At 39.3% G+C, this 15,820-nt stretch overlaps 6 protein-coding genes across 6 annotated transcripts; all 6 read right to left on the reverse strand.

Moving 5' to 3' along the window:
* Positions 1–143: 143 nt before the first annotated feature.
* On the reverse strand, positions 144–1,367 carry TM35_000142340 (mitochondrial editosome-like complex associated TUTase; the record flags this gene model as incomplete). The annotated part of the gene is made up of 1 exon (XM_029025679.1): positions 144–1,367. One exon carries the CDS (start codon positions 1,365–1,367, stop codon positions 144–146), a length of 1,224 nt encoding a protein of 407 aa, XP_028883089.1.
* Positions 1,368–2,140: 773 nt separating this feature from the next.
* TM35_000142350 (uncharacterized protein) lies at positions 2,141–3,676 on the reverse strand (the record flags this gene model as incomplete). Its single annotated transcript, XM_029025680.1, has 1 exon — positions 2,141–3,676. One exon carries the CDS (start codon positions 3,674–3,676, stop codon positions 2,141–2,143), a length of 1,536 nt encoding a protein of 511 aa, XP_028883090.1.
* A 702-nt stretch (positions 3,677–4,378) lies between these two features.
* Positions 4,379–5,359, reverse strand: TM35_000142360 (uncharacterized protein; the record flags this gene model as incomplete). The annotated part of the gene is made up of 1 exon (XM_029025681.1): positions 4,379–5,359. One exon carries the CDS (start codon positions 5,357–5,359, stop codon positions 4,379–4,381), a length of 981 nt encoding a protein of 326 aa, XP_028883091.1.
* A 594-nt stretch (positions 5,360–5,953) lies between these two features.
* TM35_000142370 (uncharacterized protein) lies at positions 5,954–10,114 on the reverse strand (the record flags this gene model as incomplete). The annotated part of the gene is made up of 1 exon (XM_029025682.1): positions 5,954–10,114. The coding sequence occupies one exon, from the start codon at positions 10,112–10,114 to the stop codon at positions 5,954–5,956; it is 4,161 nt and encodes a 1,386-aa protein (XP_028883092.1).
* Positions 10,115–10,689: 575 nt separating this feature from the next.
* On the reverse strand, positions 10,690–11,943 carry TM35_000142380 (cytidine triphosphate synthase; the record flags this gene model as incomplete). Its single annotated transcript, XM_029025683.1, has 1 exon — positions 10,690–11,943. One exon carries the CDS (start codon positions 11,941–11,943, stop codon positions 10,690–10,692), a length of 1,254 nt encoding a protein of 417 aa, XP_028883093.1.
* Positions 11,944–13,294: 1,351 nt separating this feature from the next.
* On the reverse strand, positions 13,295–15,103 carry TM35_000142390 (putative cytidine triphosphate synthase, putative,CTP synthase; the record flags this gene model as incomplete). Its single annotated transcript, XM_029025684.1, has 1 exon — positions 13,295–15,103. One exon carries the CDS (start codon positions 15,101–15,103, stop codon positions 13,295–13,297), a length of 1,809 nt encoding a protein of 602 aa, XP_028883094.1.
* Between the last annotated feature and the right edge of the window lie 717 nt (positions 15,104–15,820).

A 15,820-nucleotide genomic window follows, 5' to 3' on the forward strand; every position in this document is an offset into this window, starting at 1 on the left:
CACACACACTCACCAACCCCACTTTCCACCACAACTACACAACTCTTCTCCAATTCCTCTCTCCATTAATCAATATAATAATAATAATAACACACTGAGAGATCTCATTATCACTATTATCACTATTATGATTAGTATTCTTATTATGATTGTGCACGGAATGTCTTTACACGTGGGTCTCGTGTTCCCACACCTTCAAATCCATGAAATCGTGGAACCACATCACTCTCACGAAAGACTTCCTCAAACCGCAATTCACTCTCCTTCTCTATTAACATCTCCCGCAGTCGTGTAAACTCCTGTTGGACATGCCGTACCCGTGAGGCCTGCACACGACGACCGCAATTCACATAATTCACAAAATCCTCCACTACATACGGTGTGTTAATAGGCCGCTGTGTGGATTCATTCTGCATAGACGCAGAAAAGTCATTTTCATTAAATGCCCCATCTTCTCTGTGTTCGGCAAGATGTTTTTCCCACTCCATTCGCTTTCTCGCTCCCAATAATTCTAAATGTCGTTTAACTACACGTTCATATACACTACGATGACGACGTGGATGAATAAGACTCACTGTTCCACTTCGGAAATCATACTTGGAGTAGTATTCCGCAAACCGTTGTAAACAGAAATAAACCGCTTCCCCAAGTTTCTCATCATCTCCATGTAAAGAATCATATATAGGAGGTAATGTAAACTTCTCTAACTGTTTCTCTACATCTGGTAATGTGAGTTGACCAAATTCCCCTGTGGGAGAGGAAAAGACAGGCAGTAATCCTAATTCCTGAAGAACCATTAATGCCATGGTGGTAACAGTAAAACTATTAAAAGTTGAACGTTCAGGGGCAATCACCTCACGTGCCTTTCCCCACTCCTTCACAAGATGAATATACGCTCGATAGAAATCAGGAAATATACCTCGAATAGCCGCAAGAATCTTTGAGTTTTCCACACCTCCTACATTACCAATACTCACATCACAGTGTAATCCAGTAAGACTATCGGTAAATTGCACAACTGGAATACGTGCACGAATATAACGAACATCCTCCATTCCCATTTCTGCCGCCTCTTTTGAGAAACGTGTCATTCGTTTATTATTCTGATCATCCACACGTTCTAATCCTTGCAGCCATGGTGAGAAATTACGATACGTTAGAGAGAGATCAGCATCTGATGTAGGCTTGCAGAATCCACTCACGTGAGAACCGAAAAGCTCCACATGTGCCTTATTAACAGAACGCATACCAATGTCTAATACACGTTCCTGTAAATCTTTCAAAATCTCTTGATGATCTGCAGGTGGTTGGGATGCACGGTAGTGCGACATCATATCTTTAATAAACTTTCGCTTGGCTACATTCATCTTTTTTTTTCTCTCTTTGTTTGCGGTTAACACCAATGTGATGATAATGATAATGATGTATGGAATTAAGAAATATGTGTGAAATATTACAGTATAGTGAAACCCACAAAAAACAGAGAAATAATACAAAGAAACAAACAGGCAAATAGGAATATAACAACAAGAACAATAATAATAACAGCAAGACGAGAGACTCCTATATCACTCCTTTACTTTAAATAATCTTTCCTTTTGATTGGCTTGTTTTCCCCCTTTTCTTTTTTTTTTTTAACTGAATGTATGTGTAAACTACCAAAGACTAATGTATTGGATAATACACCCCAATAAAGAAGAAAAAAAAAAACATGAAATAGAGAAGAAAAGTATATTGAAGAAAAGAGAAATAATCAGCATACAAGTACAAAGAGAAAGCATCTCATTATATATATATATATATATATATATAAAGAATAAAAAATCTAATGTTAATTCGAAACGCACGGGCAGATAACGCTCTCTCCATCTAGTTTGTGTTCTTCTTACTGGGGATATATACTTCTTTCCCGTACACATCAAGTACAAACAAAGAAACACACACACACACACTAACTATTATAATATAATGTAGACACTACAAAGACTGTCGATTGAGAAAAAAAAAAAAAAAAAAAACACCATATAAATACGCACAGATACGTGTAAAGAGAAACACCAAGAGACCTTTCCCTCTCTCTCTCTCTCTATATATATATATATATATATATATACACTCACACACACACACATACACATCATCACACTCTAGCCCCACGTGGAATCCCAATCGTATGTGCACTCACAGACCCCGCGACGGTTGTGGCGGCATCATTCACCGCCGCACACCACGACTGCATGCCGCCATCGACAACATTCTCCGGCAGCGGGATGTTAACAGTCAGACCAGCACCGGCCGGCCGCAGGAGACGATGCCGTAGAAATCGCAAGAGAAGAAATTTAATAACCAGCGGCACAGCAAAGAAATTGCAAATACGATAACGACTAATAAAAGTAGTGAGTTGAAGCGAAAAGGTTGGTTCCGACTCTAACCATAGTGTACACTGCAAGTATGGTCTTCGTTGACTATCCATCGTAGCCCGTTCATACTGCAGTTTCGCACACACACGTACATGTGCCTTCATGTATTTAACATCACTCACACGAATAGAGACGGGCAATCGTCTCCCCCGCGCCAAACACAAATCGGCATCTAAAGACACATCCACTCCGCCCGCGTACTCCACTTCCGCCTCCAACTCCACCGCAGAGGCGAGCAGCGCGGCGCCGCCAACGGAGTCCTCCGCAAAGGAATCACTACGCCACATCTCCATCACATCATCTACAGAAGCCGAGACCCCACCAACAACACCAACAGCAGCAGCACTACTTCCACTAACACTATTTCCTATACCAGTAGAGATATATACATTGCCGGGGGGAAGTCGAGTTTTCCCTTTAAGAGATGCTGCCGTAGCGTTATTATTATTACTATTGTTATTATTGTTATTATTTACACCCACTACTCCCATATTACCACCGGCCGCACTATTCCCAACACCAACACCACTACCACTCGTACCACCACCAACCGTAGTAGAAACTCCTGCAGAGCCAGCGGCGGGTATATTCGTTGAAGATCCAGTTCCAGTTAGATTTGTTATTCGGATAGATCGTATAGTGGGCGGCTTCTCTCCTATTGAGTGTACCTTACACTTTGCAGAAGCCGCAATACCACGATCCTCCAGTATAGCTTCTACACGTTCTTCAAACATCTCTAAAAAACGAGAGGGCATCCCCATTGAACCAAGACCATTTTCTTCACAGCTAAAACCATTGGTGTTGCTACTGTTCATACTATTATTATTAACAACATTCTTACTCTTATTCTTGCTGTTATTATTATTATTATTATTATTATTATTATTAGTAGTAGTAGTACTACTACCACTCATAACATTCCCCCGAATCGGGGTTGTTCCCATGGAATCTAATGACGAGAACGTACATCCCCGCAAACATTGTTGCGTATCTTCTATATCCACATCATCCCCTTCTTCTCCTTCTTGTTGTTTTTCTTGTTGTTGTTGTTGCTGTTGTTGAATGGCATCGTGCAGCATATCCAGTATGGCACTTGTGAGACGCTCAAGCCACACACACGTTTCGCCGTGGTGGCGGGACACGCGAGTACGACGTGATGGTAAATGCCGCAGTCGTGTTTTCTTTACACACAATAACGCTATGAGCAGCACGACAAAGCCGACAATCCGCGCGAGAGCCAACAACAATAGTGGCATTTCCCTCGTATATGGATATCAACCTATCTAACTAATATAATATTTAATATATATATATATATATATAATGTATGTGTGAGTATGAGTATGTGTGCTTCTAGAGACTAGGAATAGAATGGCGACACAAAGCTCTTAAAGGGAAATAAGAAGGAAGAGGAGGAGAAAAAAAAATATATATATATATACGAAATAAATAAATAAATAAATAAAAAATAAGGGGACAGTCCACAAAGATCTTTCAATGAGTGTTTTCTTCTTTTTTTTTGCTTATTTAAATGTCCTTTTGTGTTATTATCCCTCCAATGTGAGCTCCATCACCGCCTTCATTCATACATAAATACAACTCCCACAATCATATACGTACCACAACAACAACAAGAAAAAAAAGAGACGATCTTGATAAAAAAAAAAGAGCAAATAGAAGGATATAACTCAGAGAAAATAGAAGCAAATACGAAGATAAATAAAAAAAAAAGAATTTTTTGAAGTTTAGCAATCGTTAAAGAAAAAAAAAATCTTATCCACTTGCAAATCAAATTTTATGACGAATTTTTGTAACTGCTTTAATTCTGACAGTTTTCATCTTTACGTTTCTTCATTCTTTTTTTCTTTCACCCTCTCTATCTATCTCTCTCTCTCCTCAAACCCAAAGAAAATCACCCCAACGTCTTTCTTATATATATATATATATATATATTCCCTTTACATAGTAAAGGAAAGCCGTGGAGGACTTTTGCACGTATCTTCATCGCAATTATCTAATAAAAGAGGTAATCTCTGTTGTACGGAGTGCTGTTCATTCCCTTCTTGTGATGTTAACAGGAAGGAATCCTCCATATTATTACTTTGCTTACTCCCCAAATGTAATGGTGGCACAACAGCAGCAGCATCAGCATCAGCATCAGCAGCAGTGTGAGTAGATTGGTGTTTCTGTGAAGTGTACATATCAATACCACGGAAATACTTCGCAAACCGGAAGCGCACAAGAAGAAGTAATATGAAGAGTCCCACACACACAAGAAACATTATCATCTCTGCATAACCCTTCCACGCATCCGTGGTGGATGACATTCCGAACCAAAAGAGAGTAAGAGATGGCGATTCCACTGCAGCACCACTCGCTTGGGAGTTCGTTAAAGTAGTAGTAGTAGTAGTGGCATTATGATACGTTAATAATCCACTGTTATTAATATTATTAACACTATTAACATTATTAATATTATTACTATTATTAATACTAATACTACCACTAGTGTACAAGGTCTGTGTTACTACACCGGGAAAAGTCAATAAGTCTCCGCGTAGATGCGATGAAACAAAAGCATACACAGGTGCCACAAGTAGATTCAACAGAATATTCGTCGTACTCACCAGCAGCGTGGTATTCACTGCTGTTAAACTAATATCGAGTTGCCGCTCCTCAACGAGATAACAGGCGGCTTCCAAGTTTCCACTTTCCATCAAAGTCCGCACGGCATTCACAGACTCTAAAAGAGTTTCATTCACTGTGGTAGTCAAATTAAAGGGACGTGAATATGTTGTTGGAAATAACCAAGAGAAGAATTGAGATTTACCTCCCACAGATACTGTTTCTACCTCTCCACCTAATGATGATGATGATAATGATTCATCAATGTCATCTTCTTCAGGAGGAAAGTAATCATCAGAGACTATTTCAACCATAAACTTTCCCTTTGTGATGCTTTTCTATTTTAAGCAGCAACTTCCAAAAGCTGCCCCTACCAGATAAAGAGAGTCATATATATATATATATATATATATATATATAGAGAGAGAGAGAGAGAGAGAGAAAAAAAAAAAAAAAAAAAAACAAGTCCATTGAGTTACTACTATTCATAAATAAACAAGTATGCAGTAAACCATTTCCCCACTAATACTTAAAAAAATATTATTCAGGGGAAAATTCCTCTGAAGAAATTCTTTTAACTCATATTTATATTTACAGCCTGAGAGAAGCCAAAGCACAGGCTTGATATAAATATATATATATTTCAGTAATGCATGCTTTTGGAAACCGATAGACACAATTAAAGTGATACAAGAAATATAAAACTCCACACACACACACACAGAGAGACACCGCAGGAAAGAAAAAAAACGATACGGAAAATAAATAAATAAATAAAAAAAACGATAATCACAGTCACAATCACGATAAATTATGCGAAAACAACACTAAACTACACCAAACTACACCACACTTCACCATGCGCACACACACACACACTCTCTCTCTCTTTCACTCTTCAACTATAACTATAACTCTCTTCCTGTTTCTTCTCTGTTGTTGTTCTTCTTCTTCTCTACTATTTCCACCAAACCCCGCATCTCTTCACGAAGTGCGTGAATCGTGGATGTGAGTGCCGTGTGTTCATCCCGCAGTGAACGGCAGAGCGAGACGGCCGCACTTGTCTCCGCATTACGCCGCACGAGTGATCTTCGCAGGAGCGTCACTTCCCGCCGCAGCGGTGCGACGACGTCTGTGTGCCAAAGCCGCAGTTCCGCTCGAGTGTCTGTGAGTGTCGTCACCAAAGTCTCGCGTTGTGTTAATACTTCTTGCAGTTGACGTTTGAGTTCCGCCTCACTCTCTCGCACTTGCGCCAGTTGTTCTTGCAGGGATTGGATTTCATGATCTTTGCGGGTGAGGGCAATATCTACCACAACCGTTGGTTCTATGCCAGCTATATAGGCATCAATATCATTCATCTCATCGTATTCATTTTCGTTACTATTAAGAAGAGGGTCTTCTTTCTTCTGTGAGGTATCTTTATTATTATTATTATTATTATTATTATTATTATTATTATTATTATTATTATTATTATTATTATTATTGACACCCTGTTTATCATTCTTCCGTGATGATATGATCCCTCCTTCATCCATAGTGAAGAGTCTCTCTGGAGAAGAACTCCGTGCTGTTATGATGTTAGAAGATTCGAAACGAGAGACACTGCAAATCATAGTTGGTCCAAATTTGGAATTTTTTGAATATAATGTATTTTCTTGTTTTGTTTTTGATTTATCATGTTTCTTTCTTCTTCCTCCCACGGATTCCTTTTTATTAGATCGTTGAGAAGAGTTTTTTTCTTCTTCTCTTTCTTCTTCTTCTTCGCAAGATAACATCATAGTAGACCTTTGCGGTGGTTGAGAGTAAAGATAAAGTTCATCTCCATAAACTGTACAAGAAGCGATAATAACCATATTAAAAGGACATACCTCCTCCTCCTCCATCTTTTTTTCTTTTTCTTCTTCATTATTACTTTGTTTAGATTTCTCTAATGGGGCTACAATAGTTATTTCCGCACTAGCCACATATTCCACTTTCTCACGTTTGAGGGATGAGAAACATGGAATGTTATGCATTACCCTTGCATACTCTTCTCCATCACGATTTACAAATAAAGTTTTCACCTCACTTGACATTTTTTTTAATGGTAAAGAAATTATATTTCTCATACTTTCATTCACCGAAGTCACTACAGTACCATTAACATTAACACTACTATCGCCAACAGCATTACCATGATGACTACGTATACCAGTATTCACTCCACCACTACTACGTCTACGATTACTGAAGGAAACAGACTCATATCCAAAAAACATTGGTGGGAAAGACTCCACTGATTGAATAGATTCCGTTTTGGTAGAAACACCCGCACCATTTTCATAGTTATTAACACCTGTCTTATTGATATTATCTGTATGTACCGTACCACCTGCTGCACGGGGAATTTTCACATACACCTGCAATGGTTGAAGACCATCATTTCCAGAACTCTTATCAGATCCTTTTTGTTGTTGTTGTTGTTGGTATTTATATTCTTCACCTTCACCTTCACCTTCATTGTATACTTTTAATCTTTCTCTTGCACTTTTCTGAAGATTATCATGTTCCTCCAGACACAAGAGACGTAATGGACATGTTAACGTGCATGACAAACTCGTTTGGGATTTCCTTCGGCGTTCCACTGTGGACGCTGTGGATACTGCTGCTGTTCCCCGCACGGTTGCCGTCATTGTCTCTGCCCACTCATCCGCTCTCAATTGTCTCCACCGCAACGATGGGGGCGGCGGGGCATTCGGACGCACTAACTGTGAAAATGCCATTATGTATGGACCAGTCAGTCGAAGTGTGTGTATGCATGGTAATGTGTTTATATATGTAGTAGTAGTATTATTTATATGTGTATGTGTGGAATGACCACGATGACGTGTATGAGTGTGTATGGGTGTTTGTATGTGTATAGTGGCTAGAGTGCGGAAGAGGAGAAGTACTTGATGTGTGCGACTGAGTCCCGCCGAGAGTGCAGCCGGCAGTAATGGTGAATGTTCACATGCCTTATACGTTGTATGCCGACCCATCGCCTGCTCTAACGAGAGAAGACCACTACACCCCTGATGCTCTTCGTTTTCTTTTTCTTCTTTTTCTTTTTCTTTTTCTTCTTTTTCTTTTTCTTGTTGTTGTTGTTGTTGGTCTAATAGCAACACTATAGAGAGTAGCGCTCCTGCAATACAAAGTACATGACTGGTAGTAGGCGTTAATGTACGGCCTGCATAGCGACCATTATGTCTCTTCTTTTTCACAGTTTCACACCACTCATCGCGGTAAAATTCAAGATGAAAAGACAATACATGAAGTAAACGGCCAAGCATGAGAGATGCTGTTATCTCTACAGTCGACTGATTCATATAAAAAACCGTATTCTCTTCCTTATCATTATGTTTTTCTTCAGGAGATGTACTACCATAGATGGGAGTTGGAATGGGTAATGGTAATGGTTCTTTTAAGAAGAAGAGAGCTTCAAAAACAACTCGCATATTAATATCTGATATTGGTAGTTGTTGCGGATATAAACGTGTTAAAAGAATATGCATTGCATTTGCTGCATAGCAAGAAAGTCGACGAAATACCAGAAAACCTGAGATTTGTTGTAATGTAAATATCGTACGTTTTTCTAATGTAGATAGCTGACGATGGGGATTTTCTCTACGAGACGGTATAAGTGTTTTACTCCACATAGTCTCCAGTTCCTCCTCTTCCTGTACGGTTGGGCAACAAAGTATACTCGCGAGATCATGTTCTTCAGCCACTGAACCTCGTAAAAGTAATAATGTCATCATCTTTAATGTTAATCGAACTCCAAGAATACGTACAGTATTACAATACTGTGTAAAATCATTCTCTCCATTCCCCATCTCTATTCCATCATTATCATTATTATTATACTTATCATCATCACCATCACTTTCTTGTTGTTGTTGTTGTTGTTGTTGAATTCCATTCTTTTCCTGAGAAGCCTGTATTAAAAAGGGAAAAGCAACAAAACGCCACATATACTGCCACAATCCATTCTCCGTAAGTGCAGTCATCATAAACTGATATGAAAGTGGACCAGCCCCACAGCACAAACAACAACCATCAATACTTTCTTCACTTGTAAACCGTTGCCAAAAACTCATTGGATGTGAAGAGGCATGACTATGAGACTCCACTGGATCTATTCTTTCCTCTTCCTCTTCCTCATCACACTCCCAGTGACGTGGATCTCTACAGCCAAGCAACATAACAATCGTATTAGAGATAGAAGCAAATGTTTCCACAAGTTCTCTTCTCTTACTTCCAGTTGTATTTTTTTTCTCTTGCTCATTATTAGACATCACTTGCTCCAGAACCCGTTTTAATATATCGCATGCAGTAGCAGAGAGTTGCAGCAAATCAATCTTACAAATAATTGAACCATCATCACCCCGCACTCCACAGGCATAACACATTATAAACACAAGTGTATGCAGTGCCTCTACACGTTCCTGCAGTGTGAAAACATCTCCCGCCTCCTTTTCACCTTCAACTGTAGTGGCAGAGCACACACTGATGAGTACTGACACCAGTCCACGCTCCACTGCAATTCGAGTACAATAGTCAACCGATTCCTCTTTTACATTTTCTTTTTCTTTCTCACTTTCTTCTTCTTCTTTATTGTTAACTCCAATTGTTGTTGTTGTTGTTGTTGTTGGCATGGGTGGTGAATGCCTCTCTCCTTTCCATTCTTGTGGTCCATCTGTTGTTAATATTCCTGTCTGCGAGGCTAAAGGAGATGTCGTCCTATGTATGCGTTTGTGCGGTGAAGTTGCGGAGTGAAGAGTCCCGTCTGGTGTTGGATAGAGAAACGGCTTTGGCCACACATGCGAAGTCTCTTTATGTGGAGATCCCGCAGCCGCAGCCCTGCGAAGACGACGAAGTAAGAAAGTAAGTGAAGGTATTATTATTGTTGTTGTTGTGTTTGTTTCTTTTATTCCTCTTATATTATGCAGATGTGCCTCTTTTTCTTTTTCTTTTTCCTTTTCACTACGGGCAAAACACTCACGACGCTGCTGGCAAACATCCTTTACTTGTTCAAAAATCTGTAGCATGATTTCTCCCTTCAAGCCTTTAAAGATAGAAAGCAATATTCCAATAATAATAATAATAATAATAATAATAATAAAGTGGAGATAAAGATAAGGAGGCAGATACAAAGTAAAAAAAAAAAAAAAGTGTATGAGAAAAGAGTATATTCCTCGAAAAATAAGAAGAAAGATACAAGAACAGAGAAACACCCCCGACCTCACTTCCAAGTTAAAAAGTTTTTCTTTTTTTTTTTTTTCTTTACGCGGTCGTTCAAAAAGAACTAATAATAATAATAATAATAATAATAATAATAATAATAATTAGATTAATAAAAACTCAAGAACCGCCAAAGAAAATATAAGGATCAGGGTAAAAGGGAAAGAAAAAACAAAAAAAAAAAGGACTGAGTACCACTGAGGGAACGTGTACTCACCGTCAACCCTTCAGGCCCTTTAAGAAAATTCAATGCACATTGAAAGACCCATCAACTTCAAAAAAAAAAAAAAAAAAAAAAATGGCAGTTCATAAGTTAAAAAAAAGAAAAAAAAAAGAAAATAAAAAAAAAAGAAAAGAAAAAAAACCAGACAAATAAGAGAAATCAAGAACCCAAACACACACGCTTTAGTGCTGTAGTGTCTTCCGGTGTGGAACGACAGCAACCTCCATACAAAATCACTTTGAATAACCAATCTTCCGTCTCATCTCGCTGATGCAGAAGCTGTAAAATAAACTGTAAGGAAGTGCAGATATCACCATGGCCCGTTGCCAGTTTTCTTTTAAGTGTCTGTATGGAATCAACTTCTTCTTTTCCTAATCCCATTAATAAATCTTTTTTGATCTCCTTTTTATAATACCACTCTCCATTTCCAAAAAACTCACCTGAGTTTGGGTAAATAAGTAAGGCAAGAGGATTTTCCTTATCAAGACGTTTCTTTTTCAACATGACACTGGCCATAAAACTTACTTCAAGTGGAAGAGAACAATTACAACCAATACCCGCCAATCCAAGTGCATTACATTTTTGAAGTTTAATGAGTGCATCTTCAAACGTATTACCATCTGGAAGACGTGATTGTGATTCTTGTAATTCCCACCATTCACTTAACGCCTTATCATCACCGTCTTCTGGAAAGAATGACTCTATGGGAGCAGAGACAAAGCTTAAACATACCGGCGCTGTAGCGAGAATTTTGTTTGGAAACTCCTTCTGCTGCTGCATCCACAACAATACCTTTACTGCCTCATCCAGTTTAGGAAAAGTTTCCAAAATCAAAAAGTCCACCTTAAGAAAAGCTTTTTCACCTGATTCTCCCACAAAAGATAATAATCGTCCACCATGAAATGTATCAATAAGAGAATCATTCACTTCATAATCACCACGATATTCGTGACCTCCTGGAAAAGAACAACCATATGGACCCAAACTACCAGCTAACAAAACATATCTTTCTGATGGATCTTCTAAAGAAGAAAATAAAGGGGCAAAAATATGTGATGGACCAGTTAAAGTATTACTCCATTTATTATTTAATTTTAAATTCACCTCTTTCTTTCGTAATGGCATTCTAAGACGTGCGACCTTAACTGCGGAATCGACTAAATCAGACATCGTTACTCCTGATGCTGTGCATCCTTCCTCAAACATTTGGTACGTGCATGTAAGTAGCACATCACAACCTGCATCTATATAAGCCTGATGAGCACGTTGAACCAATTCTGGGTTCGAAAGAAGAACAGTGGATGACCACATGGGACTTGCCTTATCCATATCTACTCCATAATCCTCCAGTAAAGTTCCCATTGCTCCATCCATGATTGCAACTGCATTGGCACTTCTTTTTTGCTCCTGCATTAATGAAATGAACTGACCTTTTTATTTTATTTTATTATCACGTCTCTATTTTAAAAATAGAAACAAAATAAATACAATTAAGAATGTGATCCGGTGTAGATGAGTATATATATATATATATATATATATTTGTAGATAAGTAGGTAGGTATATTTTTTATCCGCTTCTTTGTATATATTTTTTTTTATGTAAAAAGGAAAAACACGAAAAAGGGGAGGTACCCTGTTATGTGAATATATCAGAGAAAAGGTAAAAGAAAAAAAGAAGAAGTATATATAGACCAAGAGGATGGAGAATGCAGAATACCCAAAACTCAGTAGTTACTCGATACCGCATTCTATCTCACTTTTTATTGGTTAATTTATCTTGCTTCTTTATTCTTTCCTTCATTCTTGTTATTTATCGTTGAAGTACGAGGGGTAAATTAACTAAAGTATCATAAAGAGTCTGTATGCATGCATACGTGTGGATATGTTTCTTTCTGCACGACATATCTGCGCCCCTGCTGCATCACCTTTACTTAAAGCATGAAACCGAAAAGGAGTCACTGATACACGTGCTTTCCCCAAGACATTAAAAATTGTTTTTTTTTTTTTTTACTTTGTTTTGGTTCTTTTTTAAAATATATATATACACAAATATATATATATATATATATATATATATATATATATGTATATATTGTTTTTTTTTTTGTTTTTTTTTTTTCGTTACCTTTTTTATTTAGCGTGAAATCCTTTTATTCTCCATTTTCGCCTTTTAATTAACAACTATATATTTTTTTTTTTCTTTGTTCTTCTTTGGTACGTTTTTCTTTTCTTTTCCTCTCAACACACTGCTTCCCCTCTCTTGTCACCCATCCCATTATGGATGAAGCGGTTTCAGCGTGCGGGAAATAGAAGTAACACGGGAGAAAAAATTCACCATTAGTCCATAGTTTTTTTTTTTTGTTGTTGCTGTTGTAAATGCTAATGCTCTTGTCTATGGTCTTAAACGCGCAGCGGTATCAATTCTTTTTTTTTTCAATGGCTTACCTTTAGAAGATTGCCTCTGACCAAACTACTTTTCTTCAACAACGCATTCACGAAGGTAACAATTGTGTCTTCCTTGGAATACTGTCCTCTCTCTCTCTATCTCTCTCTTTTTCTCTCTCAGTAGAGAATTTCTTCTTTTACTCTTTATTTTCACGTGGTTTTCATTTCCTTCTCTTTTTTTTCCTCCTCTATTTCTTGTGATCGACTCCCTCCTTTCCTCTCCATGATCACATAACCTTAACACAATCTTCTCTTGTCCTCCCCAACCACCTTTTTCGCCTCATTCTTTCCTTCCTTCCTTCCTTCCTTCCACCGCTTTACTTGGAGACGACTTCTCTGTGTGTTAACACGGTTGGGACCTTTACCCTTCGCGCTGCGCAGGTTTCTGGCCACGTGTACTCCTTCCGCGCGGCTGCCGCCATGAAGGCGACGTACGGCGGGGAGGGGTCCATCGGGGAGGAGACGAACTCCGGGTGGTACTGCACGGCGAGGAAGAAGCGGTTGGCGGGGAGCTCCACCGCCTCGACGCGGCACTGCGGTCCGAACTGCGGGTCCGACACGCCGCTGATCACCACGCCGGCCGATCGCAGGTTCTCCACGTACGTTGTGTTCACCTCGTAGCGGTGGCGGTGCCGCTCCACCACAACGGGCGCGCCGGAGTAAATCTTCGAGAGACGCGAGGACGGCTCCACAATGTGCACCGCTCGGGCGCCAAGGTGCATGTTGGCTCCCATGCTCGTGCGATCGCAGTCCATGATACGTACGATTTGGTGGGTGCTTGAGGGGTTGAACTCTTCACTGTTTGCATCTTTCCAGCCAAGGACATTGCGGCAGTACTCAATGAGGGCCACCTGCATGCCAAGGCAAACACCAAAGTAGGGAATATTGTGTGTTCGCGCCAATTCAACAGCAATACATTTGCCATCCACTCCACGAACTCCAAAACCACCAGGGACAAATATACCATCGCATTCAAGAATTGCTTGTTTAGCTTCATCGGCGTTAGGGCCTTCTAGATCTTCGGATTCAATGTACAAAATGTCAAGTCTTACACCAAGGGCAATTTGGCAGTGTTCAAAGCACTGAAGAACTGAGAAATAAGCGTCTCCACCACCTCCAACATACTTACCCACAAAAGCAATTCGTACAACAGGGTTTGACATATCACGAAGAATTTTTGTGTACTTAACAAATGTATCATAAGTAGGTACATCCAAAGGTGGTACTTTAGGGGATAATCGAAGTTTGTGCAGTATACGGTTAATTAATCCTTCATTCGTGAATTCCACAGGAATATCGTAAAGACAATCTACATTGGGTGCTCCAATAATATCGCACAACTGAACACCACACTGATTGCTTAACTTTTCCCTTACTTCTTTTGCAAGGCGTTCTTCACTGCGGCATATCAAGAAATCTGGTTGAAGACCAAGGGAAAGTAATGTACGAGAACTGTGTTGCGTCGGCTTTGTCTTCTGGGATCCACCAAACACAGGAAGATATGTTGTGTGCATTAGGCAAAAGTCTTGTGGAGGAATAGAGTAACGAAGACGGCGAAGAGCTTCCACAAAGGGTTGTGACTCCATATCTCCCACAGTTCCACCGAGCTCAATCAAACAGATTTCAGGACGCTTTCCACCTTCACAAACCGCCTCTTGACAAACTTCAAAGATTTGATCCACAACCTCATTTGTAAAGTGAGGCACCAACTGCACTGTCTTCCCCAAAAATCCACCAGATCGCTCCTTTGAAATTAATTTTTGGAAAACTTTTCCAGTTGTAATATTGTGATCTCGCCTCAAGTGCACTGACATCCAACGTTCATAATTTCCAAGATCAAGGTCCACCTCACCTCCATCCTCAAGAACATACACCTCTCCATGTTCATAGGGACTCATTAATCCAGCATCCATATTAATATATGGATCAATCTTGATGCTACAAACGCGGTAGCCCTGGGCACGAAGAAGTGCACCTGTTGCAGAGGTCGTAACGCCCTTCCCAAGTGAGCTGCAGACGCCACCGGTCACTACAATAAACTTCACACTCTCTCCAGCATCCAAAGAACGCATCATTGGAGATGGCAGGTAGTACGAACTCCCCGTTGACAAATTACGCGCGGCCATACTTCGGCAGAGTATAACAGTTACGTTGGTTTAACGCCTCTAACTCTTCTTTTTCAAAACAAAAACAACAAAAAAATAAAAAACAAAAAAAAACAAAAAGAGAAAAATAAAAATATTAATAATACAACAAAGCAAACAAAACAATATCCAAACAAAATAAATAAAGAATGGATTCAAAAACAATAGCATATTTACCACAACGTGCCAACAGACTCAATTATACGAACGTAAAATAATGAACAGAAAAACCATTAAAAGTAAACAAAAAAATATAGTTATGATGGGAATGACTCTTGGGCACTTAAATTGGGACAGTTCCGCATAAAACAGTGCGTGAAATCGCACTCAACAGACCCTTTTGTGGCATCCATTCATGGAAGTGGGGTAGAGGGAAAGGAGAGAAGGGGAAGGAAGAAAGACAGTTAAACATCACAATATGTAATAATAATGGCCTGATATTAAAGAGAGGAGATGGTCATTGGGATGTTCTTCTGCATCAATTTGTGTGCACAGTGCACACATCTGTGGAGGACAAGTTCATCCAATATGTAATCATGAAGAAAAAGCAAGAACACTATACAAAAGGGGAATAGAGACCAATAGAGAGGCCTCAAGTTACTGGAAAGACAACTCAACAAACTGAGAAGGGAGTACACTGGGGGTGAAACAGATCACCTCTCATAGAAACCACGCCACTACAAAGCAAACACAGATAAA

The sequence above is a fragment of the Trypanosoma theileri genome, assembly GCF_002087225.1.
Source record: "Trypanosoma theileri isolate Edinburgh chromosome Unknown TM35_Tth_14_V1, whole genome shotgun sequence".
Taxonomy (NCBI): domain Eukaryota; phylum Euglenozoa; class Kinetoplastea; order Trypanosomatida; family Trypanosomatidae; genus Trypanosoma; species Trypanosoma theileri.